The 12,351-nt window shown below is 33.9% G+C and overlaps 1 protein-coding gene across 1 annotated transcript in view; it reads right to left on the bottom strand.

Moving 5' to 3' along the window:
* Positions 1-12,351, bottom strand: part of PTPRQ (protein tyrosine phosphatase, receptor type Q) — a 101,032-nt gene that overhangs the window by 30,226 nt on the left and 58,455 nt on the right. The window contains exons 27-32 of the mRNA XM_026049725.1: positions 8,897-9,018; positions 4,983-5,169; positions 2,397-2,641; positions 1,919-1,985; positions 1,460-1,618; positions 140-362 (exon numbers count right to left, since the gene is read on the bottom strand). Of these exons, the coding sequence (XP_025905510.1) occupies positions 140-362; positions 1,460-1,618; positions 1,919-1,985; positions 2,397-2,641; positions 4,983-5,169; positions 8,897-9,018 (1,003 nt within the window). The remainder of the gene's footprint in view (positions 1-139; positions 363-1,459; positions 1,619-1,918; positions 1,986-2,396; positions 2,642-4,982; positions 5,170-8,896; positions 9,019-12,351) is intronic.

Below are 12,351 nucleotides of genomic sequence, written 5' to 3'. Positions count from 1 at the left end.
AAAAAAAATTAAGAAATGCAAACCTTACTTCAAACTCCATCTTTTCTTAATTGAATTACACTTCTTATCTGTTTGCATAAATATATATGTCACTTAAATCTTTATTTTGGGCAAGCACAGGGACAAATAATGCACTCACAGGTACTGTTTTCTTGGTTTCAGTGGGCCATTGCATATTTTGTCTTGACTGCCTGGTATCATACATGTAGTATCAGCACCTATGACATATATCTCTTCTTTACCACTCAGACCTTCCTTTCCTTCTACACAGGGCGGGTTYGGAAAACCTTCATTTGTAAAATATGGCCTTGGTCTGTTGAAGTAGGCATCATACCACTTAGTAACATTTCCATCATGCTGAGCTATTGTCAAGAAAAGAAACAATCAGAAATAACTTACATTCTAAGCAGACTGTAATTAAAGAAGTTGAATAGATATTTTTTGAAGGGCTTAGCAAGCATGAAGTGCCATTCACACAACTAAGGCTCTATTTATATTTATATTTATATTGAAGCCTAAATTTCTTCTTTATCCACATTACCTATATTTTGCTAGCTCAGAATATGTYAACTAAACTACAGCTAGAAAATCTCTGATATAAAGCCTGTCTCAAACATGAACTCCGTCTGTATAGAACAGCACTTGGGCAAGCTACTTGGCTGTGAAACTAAGAGTGGCTAGAAGAGACAGCACAAAGTATTTATCTAAAACAGTAAAAATTGTTTTATAAACCAAATGATAAGGTTTTAAGAAGCAGTTGCTATCCAGCAACTCTGATGCTCTACATCCATACTTTGAAATTAAGAAAAACAAGGGAGTAAACAACCTGGAATTTGTATTTTTTTTTTTTTTTTTTAGGTAAAGTAAGCCTGATTATACGATGTTTGATTGTGAAACCCAAAATAACATTGGTAGGCAGTAACTCAAGACAGTACCATGACATTATTCTTCTGAGGAAATGTTCATCAGAACCTAAAAGGAAATACACATTTCAACCCACAGCGTACAGAAGAAATTTATAAAAATCCCTATGTCTTTTTATGAAATGAAAATGACAACTGCACAACTGCATCCTTTTACAGATAATACTAGTAGCAATAGAAGAAAAAGTTTTATGAAATAAACAATAACATTAATTACATTTCACAATGCCAAATGTATTTATTTCTTCAAGGAAATAAGAAATAAAGAAAATATAATGATAGCAACAGGGCCAGAATAATAATGATGGCTTCAAACAGCATAAATAATTTAATTGGCAAATGTTTCCAGAATCCAATAGCCAGTCCACACAYACCGTGGAAACAGATACTTCTTTCTAAAGAGATTTTTGTTTGCCATTTTCTGACATGAATWTTCTGACATCCAATACATTTTATAAAAATAAAAAGATGAGCCAGCTGAAAACAAAACAAAAAAAAATCATAATTTTTAAAGAAAACATAGAAAATTCTTCTACCTCCAGCTTCCGCAACAAGAACTTGTATCTTCTTGATAGGACCATGGTCATCACTATAGTAACATATTGGCATTCTGATAGTAATCGTTGTAGCTGTGACAAGTAAGGCCCCATTGGTATCATAAACTGCTGCTGGTTTCTTATTAGGCCGCGGAGGTTCTGTTTTTAAACAAAGATATACCACACTTTTGTCTTCAATTCTTTTTTTCATTACAAGCACTTAGTTCAGGCACAGAACTGTATTATGCAAGACAAAACCTTCATRTCATTCAAATAAGGATATCAAAGATATGCAGCAAAAACAAGCACTGCAGTTCAAGGTTGGTACATGCTCCCATTCCTAGGTTATGCAGCCTCCAAAGAAAGGACAAAGGCAAACAGATATGTGCTTACAGGTGCAACAGCCTTTTCTTCAGTATTTATAGAKATCTAAGCTAAAGAGCACTTTATGAGACATACCTTTGATGTCCATGGTTATTTTCAGTTGAATTTTTGGCCCTGCACCAGCACCATTAATTGCGTACACCTTAAAAAAATAGAACATTAGTTTTAGTAGCTTTAGATTAGCCAAATCTGGATATATTTGAAGGTACAGTGCATGCTGACACTCCTTGCAAAGTGTCCTCTTGACACTTTGCAGAGAGCTGGACCCTTCATCCAAGCCCAGTGTGCAATGCAAGCTCCAGAACCCAGACACTGATACAATTTTGCACTTATGATGATGTCATTTACCATTACATAAGTTGGTCAGGAAGCTTACACAGCAGCACTGGTGGTGGTTCCTGTTCCCATCACTCCAGCCTCTTCATTGTTCCCTTCTTTCCTCAGATTTCTCATTCTTCACATCTTAGCTAACATTCATGGCATGCAAATCTCATATTTGGTCTAGGTCTGCATTCCCTGTTATCTAATAAAAATCAAAAGTATCGATTCTTACGCTGACATTATATGTATTTCCTCCTTTTAGTCCTTCTATCACAGCAGTGACCGACTGATCTGTTTTATCAATGACACTCAGATTGTGAATCTGGATGGAAGTGGGGTTGTCTTCATTGTAGACCATAGCTTGATATACTTGAATATTCCCATTTGGTTCTGATGGTGGCACAAATGTTACTTGGAATTTTGTTACTTCATCTGGAATCTTCTGAAATGTTATGTTGTTAGGTGGGTCTTCTGGCACTAAAAGAAACATTTTAATGATTCATTTACGTAACATTCCTACTATTAGATYGCAGTAAAATCTGAAAAATTCTAAAACATTATATATATTAAATTATATTATACTATATTATTTTACATATAATTAGATATCAGTATTAAATCATTGTATTTTTATTTTTACTAAATCAGTGCTCCAAATATTTACTGCTTATTTAAATATTTGTAAAACAATAAAAAGCAAAATATACTTAGTGAAACACATATTATTCTTGATGGTAGCATTTAATGCCACAAATATTAAAAATAATTAYTAGAATTTTGTCTACCACCTCAGAAAACTCTCAGCAGTATCTAGTCATGAACGTTTCTTCTGAACATTTATTCTGAAAGCTTCAAGGCATAAGTTTGCCTYGAAATATGTCCTGAAATAAACAAATCCTTGCAAGCAAGAGGTAAGTTTCTGAACCCTTTCTGGAAACACAAGGCGCTTTTCCAACATACAATCAAGCCACCAGGCTCCTAGAGAATCTCTGTTTATCACAACTAATTCTTCAAAGAAAGATGACTTTCCATCAGTTGATGCCCAGAAACAGGTCAAACGGGTGTTTCAGATCCTGTTGAGAAACTTATCAGAGCCAAGAAATAGATAATCACATGATACACTCTTCCCAAAGACAGCCTTTTGCCAAACATTTATTCCTGTAGTTCATTYTCAAGACACCAGAAGTATAAATAATTTTCCCAAATTCTTTGTCTGAAAGAAAAGACTGTCACTTTCTTCCCAGCAGCTAAATATCTATTRTTTTACTTGAGCAGCCGAATACCACCTCTAAATAAGAATATCAAAAAAACAGTAGGTAAATACATTCCCTCAGAAAAGGATTCAGATGCAGTTGTCATAACTTCCATTTTTTTTCRCCGGAGCCAGCAAATGTTAATGGAGTCTTCTCTGGAGTAAGCCTGTGTAAATTAGCTCTAACCTCAGACAGTCACCTGTACACTAGATTGTACAAGCCAGATGAGATCACAGGAGATGGAAAAATAAATATTCTTTAAAATTACTGCATCCCCTAGTATGACACRCTAATGTTACTAGAAATGTTACTAGAAAAGTTGTTGAAGTTGCTCACAAAGCAGACCTAACTAACATCTAATTTAAATTTCTTTTGTTTGTTTSTTTCTTTCTTTTCCATGAAAACCTTAGAATTTAACGTGTTAAAGGCACTTGGCAAATACATATCTATATATATGTATATATACACACCATGGATATTTGATTTTCATACATAAAAGAAAGATAACTAATAGTACAGTTACTATTACATTATTGTTTAAACTATCGTATATACACATATACTATATATATTATATACTATATAATATATATTTACACACAATATAATATATATATACACACACACAATAGTATATACACTATATATTATTGTACATGCATACTGTGTACTACTACACTAGTACAATTACTGCTTAGCAAATTCTTTGCAAGTCAAACCTAGAAAAAAGTATTGGACAGAGCAAAACCAGAAAGTATGTGTGCAAAGCTTGTACTATATTTTCCTAAACAAATATTATCAGCTGTACTGTAAGAAAATCTCTTGAAATTCTGATAGCAATCATTGTGACAAGCAAGGCCCCATTTATATCATATCAGCTACATGCGGTTCTTCAACAGTTCCTTACCTTCATCTTTCAAATTTACATCYCTGAATAATTTAAGAGCATGAGCAAGTTATGTCACCTTAATTTTTGCTTTCTCCTCCAGTTTGTTTGTGGTCTCTGGAGCAACAGACTATAACACAGATCTCTGCGGGCATTCACTAGCAATCTTCTTCCAATGAGAATGCAAAAATTATGTCCACAAATTAGTGCAGGTTTATAAACTTTATGAAGAATGAATTCACCCAATGAAATTTTATAGTTTTAAAATTTTGGCATCATGATTAAGGATGTTGTAAAGAGTTCTCAAAGAGTCTCTCATTCTGTTAAGGGAAACAGACACCTGAAAGGGGTGATTCATCTCAAGACAGGCATCTTAGGTATACATGATAATAAAGGTAGAATCTCTCTTTTCATTGACTAGAGAAGGAATTTAGATAGTTGTATTCCATGCATCTACATTTCACATGGAACAAATCAGGATCTCTGATTATTAAAAGTAAATATTAGTTACCACCATCCCTTTTTTTTCTGACAAACACCTTGTAAATATTAAAGAATAAATTATTGTGAGAAAGAATCTACATTAAAGGTGCACTGTGTGTTCAAAACTATTATTTATTTATCAGATAAAAGAAAAAACTTAAAGTTTGGTTTATGTGAAATAAAGGAAAACACAAACCTGCTTCAAAAGTGGAGACAATTACTGGGGAACTAGCCTTGCCTTCAATGGGGGCAGCATTAACATCTCCCGTAAAGACAGTGATGATTACAGAATATCTTGTAAATGCTTTTAAATCTGAAATTTCTAAGACTTTATTCTCATCATTTGTCTTCAGAAACTGAGCTTTATAATTGTCATTATCTACCTGTAAAACAAACAAATAAAGAAGCATTACAAGACATAAAAGAGTCGAGAGCAGAATCTCATTATTTTAATTTACCTTTTCCAACTTTCCCATGTCTTTACCTAACAAGATCAGAAAGCTTTACAGAGGGCTAAACTCCCATTGCACCCATTTACTGCTTCCTCAGTGCTTCATGTAGTATGGGATAAAGGATATGACCTGTTTGCTGGGTGCTATCTTCCACCAAACAAGGGAGAACTAGAAGCTAGTCCAGTAGAGTGTAGTAATTTGAAATGGSAATTAAACTAGGCAGAGATTCAAAAGATGAGCTGCTATAGAGTAGCAAGTGGTTTGAAGCACAAAATCGAAAATAAAAATGAGAAGGAATTTCTAATGTTGATGTTGCTGGAGAGACAGCAATTCCTTTTTGTGTATATAAGCAGGAGAATTGTTTCTAAGGTGGGGAGGGGTAATTATTTCACTAGAAAAGCTGGAAAACAGAAATAATCAAGGTTCAAACTAGAAGAGATGCAATGGCAGAAAACATAATAATAGCTTCAAAATATAAAAAAGAATCTTGCTAAATTGAAGATACTCTGCTGTTCATGATGTGTGCAACTGCAAACAGAAATGGTGGTCTTTGTGTCAAAATAGATTTGAAGTAAACATGACAAAGGCAGTATCTAATAACTAAATATATAACTAGAGCTATATCTATGGATTAGTTTAATAAAAGGACCTATCTGTTTAGGCCTGCTGAGGAATTTTCATCACTGGACATTTTCAAGTAGAGTCTAGAGAACCATCTGTCAGGAAGACAGGTATCCTTGCTTCTGTTTTAGAGCAAGCATATGGACCAGATGAGTTCTTGATATCCCTATCATTCCTCATTCTTACATCTAAAATAATCTATAGTTCTGTAGAAAAATCTACAGAGATGGCCTTTATACCCAATAAATCACTTCTGACATTAGCTTAAAAAAGGAGAAAAGGGGAAAACAGGAGCTTTTCTAGGGTATGATCAAGTATCGTTTTACAATACGGTTTTTATGTCTGTTCCCACTACTTCAGTTAATGATGTTTTCATTATTGTTTCTTTAGTGTGTAATTTGAAAAAGGATTAGGTAGCTATACAGTAGTTTTCCCACTGGATGAAATCTGTATTAAAGGCAGCTGCTAAAACATTAGAATAGTTCAAGCATACCTTTTATTTGACAGATATGCATCTATCCCCACTGAGAATTAACCTGAACTAAACTTTTTGATGGACTAAACAGACACTCGTTTCCTGGGATGGCCATCAAGAGGTGAAAAACTTTTTCCTATCTGACTATCAAAAATATGGCTTATAAATATTCATGCAAAAACTAAAGTATAATCTCAGCACCACATTTTAAAATTTATTTATGTTCTTCATAAAGTTTTATGGATCATCTTCATCTCCCTTACTCATTTTCAGTATTATTTTATTCATGACTACTCCTAATTATAGTAGGAAAGGAGACAAACTAAAATATGATTTGGCGGAATAATAATGACCAAGAACTTTTTAGTTTTTCTGATCTACCTAACTGTAAGAAACAGCATGGCAATTTAAACAGAATCCTGGTACATTCACTAATGGATATTAATTACTGCCACTTAAGAAGAAAGATGTGACAGAGCAAGAATTTGAACTTATTCTGTTCTGTGAGCCTATTTTTATAAAGTGTTAAAAGAGGCTCAGCTGACAAMTAAAGAACTGAGACCTGAGAACTAAATGAGTACTAAAATGAGTAAAGTTACAAATACATAATGTTTGAAGAATTCAGASTTTTCTTACAAATCTTACCACAGGGATAAACTATACACTCAACTTTTCAGTGTAAAAAGACTGTAGCAGTTTTATTGCCTTTAAGTAGGAAAAGATTTGTCTACTAAGAACATCTCTACAGAAAGTTTCTTCTACAGAACTGATGCCTGTAGTGACTATTAGAAATGCAACATCTAATTACAAAGAATCCCTAAATGTAAAGCTAGTTACTTGAAATATATGTTTAAAAAAAAGCAAAAGCAAATGCGTAACAGCAACAATAAAGTCCTCCAAATAGGAAATTTAAAACTAGTTTTGAAATTAATTTTAAATGCTTAAAGKTTCACATAAAAATCAGTAATTCATTTCACTTTAGGAATTTTATTATAACATATTAATAAGATATTTGTATTTTTTTCATAGTGCAGAATCAGATGACATCCTATTGAGAAGTTAGGAATTACCAGAGAATAAGATCCTTAAATAGAAATTGTTGAAATATTGCATAGAAGGAAAAYAAGCCTTGACATTTTTATCAAAAACCCAAAGAAACCCACTTTCTATTAATGCACTAAAATGATGTTTAGTCAAAAATGTCAGGAAATTTTCACAAGTAAAAAGTTTTCTTTAGTTTTATAGAGGAAGAATCCACATTTTTCTAGTTGCCAGTGATCTGGGACAAAGAACAATTCCTTTCCTGACAGCATTCCCCTCTTCCTTCTATAATACATATGGTATGAGGAGTGTGTTCAGATTTGTACGCAGTGCATTGTGTGTTTTGCAGAATGTATTTAGAGGAGGTGAAAATAGCAGCTGTGCATACTAATCTATTTTAACTTTAGTGTGGATCTTGAAATATTTGTTATATTTTTTACTGATCTCCTTTTTGCTGATTGGGTAAGAATGATTGGGTAAGAATTTCAATGTTATTATTTTAACATGGCTGATATATTTTCTTATGACTTGTGTAGAAACATTGAAGATACATACATAAAAGACTTATTGTCTCCTAAGGATACATGATTGCAGCCTTTAAATAATGTTAAGTATCCTTTAAATTATTTTCCATTATAGACCAATTCCAGATTTTGGAAACTGCAAACAATACCTTTTCCTGTGTAAATTCACAGAAGCACTTCCAATTTTCACTGACAGCCCAATCTGTATAATTCCTGGATGAGCAGAGAATCTATATCCTACTTAAAAATTCTCATATGCTAGACTTAAAAAACAGCTTCAGCTCCTGCTGCAGGGCAGGAAATGACTTGAGCTTTATCAAAAGTTCTTTTAAGCAGTGTTTTAAGAAGTAGTAAGGGAGATGAAAAGAGTCAGACGCTAAAACTAATCTCTAGTGTCAAGGTTTTTCTTGCTTGAAGTCACCAATGACCCTGCTAGCTCAAGATACAGCTAATTTAATCCACAGAGTACCAAGTGGAAACTGGGAAATCTAGTTTGACTTTAAAGTTTTGCCCTCTGATAAACTCTGTAACTTTGTAATTTTCTCTTCTTTTTGCTAGGTTCCCCATACTCATTTTTAAAGCAAAGACAAGGATAATTTTCCTCATTTGAGGAAAAAAAAACATTTCTAATTATTATTACTATTGCTAAACAGCATCCTAGTAAACAGCATGTTGTTGGATGGAGGTACATCTACCACCATAATTTTAGCTATTGTTTTCCTGAATAAATTCATGGCTATACATTTTTTCCCAGAAAGTCCTGTTATTAGCACAGATTTAGCTACAAAAAATTAGGTTATTTTCTGTTACGAAATTTATCGAATAAATTTATTTCTTATGTGTAGAATCATCAGTTTAAGTGAAAATGGCCATTTTAGTCATATTGCCTGTGTATGTCTATTCTGCAATTTCTATATAAAAAAGTAGCGGTTTTTATATTTCAGATTACCAAAAATCTGTACTACTATGAACTATAAAACAGTTAGAGCTGACTTACTGAGGTTACGTCTATGAGGTAGCATGTTGGTCCAGTAATGATGACAGGCTCACTCCAGGTGATATTAATACTGTGAGGAGATGTAGCTAACACAGTCACATTTTCTGGAGGACCATCTGGAGCTATGGAAAAAAAATTAGTATGTGAATCAGAGTCAAAGCAGTTCACAACAAATAACATGGTATTTTTAGTGACCTGCAGAGATTATTTTCAACCTGGAAACAAAAATTTTCATGCATTTACCATTATGCACTGGTGCATATGTTTAAATAATTATAACAATTTTTAGTTCTCATTTACAAAGCATACAATGGGATTTGGAAAAGTGTCTTTCATTAGAGCTACCTTGTGTATAAGTAGCCTAAAACTTCACTGTAAATTGAATCAATAGGACTTTTAATTACAAATTAGTTACACATATTTTTCATGACACAAGTAAAATATATACACACCTATTTTACATTTATATTTACACACATACATTTACGTTTATACACATAAATGGACAAGTGCAAAATCTCCTAATATCTCCCATATCTTCCAATATGGGAGACAGTATATATCCAAGAACACATAGAAGGAACAATGAAAAATGAATATASCAAAGCACCAACAATGCTGGAAGGTACTAGTACAAGTGCTCTTTTGCAGAGAAAATACTGTTTTTCTAGGTTTTATTTCCACTTATACAATAACATATACGTTTTTAGTCTTTCTAAATGGCAGCAGTCCAGGACATACTCTACGACATCATATGACATGACTGCACAGCTCCTCTCTGTGCTCTAAACTAGATCAGATCCGCAGAATCACAGAATGAAGGGACCTCTAGAGATCATCTGGTCCAGTCCCCCTGTTCCAGCAGGGACACCTACAGTATGTGGTACAGGGTGGCATCCAGGTAGGTTTTGAAGATCTCCAAAGAAGGAGACACCCCACCATAATCAATACTGCTAATAGGAGGGAAATCAGAATGTATATAAGATTACTTTGTTAAGTAGAAAGCAGGTTACAAAAATAAGAAAATGACACTCAAAAAAGTATGCAACTACGTAAGATACGAGTGAAAGATCAACGAAAAGGCGTTTGCAGCATTTTGCACCATGCAGGATGGTTGTGCACTGTTGCAGGATGAAATGAGAAKATTTGGGGATTGGGAAGGTGTTGTGGAGAGTTTGGGTCATAGGAGGTAGACTGAGTTGCTGGCATTATCAAGAATATATTTGACTTTGTGGTGTGGCTCAAAGAGTCCTCCCAAACTACTGAACAACATGGAATAACTGACTGAACACTGTGTCTGAGTGGTCTATGAAAGTATCTGAGGGACTTTGAARGAAAGGGTCTGCCCAGGGAAGGCTGTTTCTTGACTGCACAGCAAAATACAAAGGCAAGTATGTTCCCCTAAAGATGGAATTAGTGCAAGTTAAATTTATTTTATAGATAATCTATGTCAGGCTTCTTTTTCAGCCAGTGTTTTTTAGTGTAAAAAAATTATTTCAGTAACTGAGGTATTGGGGTTACCTGTATCTCCAACCAGAATTTAGGAAAATGTAAATGTAAATGTAAATGTAAAATGGCATATAACTTTAGTTTTCAAGCATTTCAAGCATTAGTTTGTTCACAAATCACAAAAATGTGACAGATTGTGGACAGAATATTTTCCATTAATTTTTAAGAGCATTAATGGACCCTTCTAATTCCTTAAAGTTTGTTCATAAACCAATCTAAATGTATTCATTAGATAGTGAAGCTGTGAAATAATTTAAAAGTCTAATCTCCATATTATCCAGCCAAAGTTATTTTATTACCAGATGCTGGTTTTGTCTGATATATTTTTAGATCTCCACAAGGAAATTCTGAGTATCCTGCACTGAAGATAATTATCTAAAATAATTAGAGCCGTAATACCTGCTTTATTTTCATGACAAGAAGTGCAATGTCAGACATTAACTGAATAACACAGAAAGTTAAGAATAATTTCTGAAATAATCTGCATAATTAGGAATAAAATTTGAAAATAAAACATATGTAAAATGTCTCATGCTTTACATCTTTTTAAAAACATCTTTTTAAAAATTATGTTTGCCTCGGTGTGTAACTGCCACATTCTGATTTAGGTTTATTTGTGAAATGAGTCCAGTCAATATGAGGCCATGATATCACTATACCCTCTCTCGTATAAATCACAGCAATTTACTCAGTAGAAATGACCTAGTCTTATTCTCTCATTCCCCTATAATCCAATCACTTCCTCTCATAAGCACTTTTCTCCTGGTTTTCACAATAATGCATTTTCTGTAACTAATAACCATCATTTCCTGATTATCATGCTTCTATCCTTGCACAGGAATGTGGGTCTTATGGAGGTCAGGGTCATCTTTGCCATCCATCTGTGTCCTGATGCTAAGGCAGCAGTTAAGTGTGTGAGCTGGAAGGTAAGTCTGGAGAGTCCATCATTTAGTATAATCCTCAAAAATAAGACTGAATACTGCAGCCTTCTAATGGAAATTCATGCTTGCCAGCTTGGTTAAGAATTTTTTAAATTTTTAGTTTTCTGCAGGATTAAAAGAAAGTGTTAAGTTCAGTTACTTCATTTCATAATCATATAATAATTTAGGTTACTTTTAGCTATATTTAGACATCTCACTTTTTATCCCTTGTATTAGGTCATATTTACCCTTCAATATTTAGCTCTGAGAGAACAAATGGAATAAAGAAAACCATATTCTCTAAAGCAAAATCTCCCGGAAGAAAGGGCATACAATACTTGCAATAGTCTCTTCCCTCACCAGAAGCATTTCTCTAAGTATACCAAGCTACTGGCTATCAGGAGGTACTTGGAATGAAGGCGCTGAAAAGAGAAGCAGAACCGCCTGCCCCCTGCATCTATGTCCTGGCCTTTATGGGACGTTCCAACATCTGGGATTTTCCTCTGTATCTCAGTATATCCTGGCACTTGGACACTTGGCACTTTACCAAAAAACATTGCATTGTGTAACTGTAAAAGCTTCAAAATGAGGTCAGTGATCTCACTGCCATTCATTTTCCACCTAACATTGGCCCTTCACGGTGATTTTTCTTTTAGAAAGCACAAGTTGGGCCAATCTTAATCTCCTTATCATGCAAAAGTGAAACGCTAGGTAACTACAGGTGTGAGAGAACAGGATTTCCGTAGTTATGGAAAACACTTCCTTTACTGTAGCACTGATGTCCTGGCGACCATGTTGAAAATACTTCATCTTGGCTTTTGTGTCATCCATCAGCTAAGCAATAACAGTGCCATCAAACTATTTTATGAGACAGTAGGACAACTCCTGTGAGAATAATCTGCAAAACAGAAGCTGACTGTTTTATTTGGATATGAAAAGAGGGTTTTACTGGGTAACCTATAATCTATCTTGTTGAAAAACCGTGTAACCACTTCCAGTACAGTACAGAACTATTATTTATATTTG

The sequence above is a fragment of the Nothoprocta perdicaria genome, unplaced genomic scaffold (assembly GCF_003342845.1).
Source record: "Nothoprocta perdicaria isolate Ctin4 unplaced genomic scaffold, notPer1 scaffold_61, whole genome shotgun sequence".
In the NCBI taxonomy this organism is placed as follows: Eukaryota; Metazoa; Chordata; class Aves; order Tinamiformes; family Tinamidae; genus Nothoprocta; species Nothoprocta perdicaria.
This window is presented reverse-complemented; position numbering and strand designations above follow the sequence as displayed.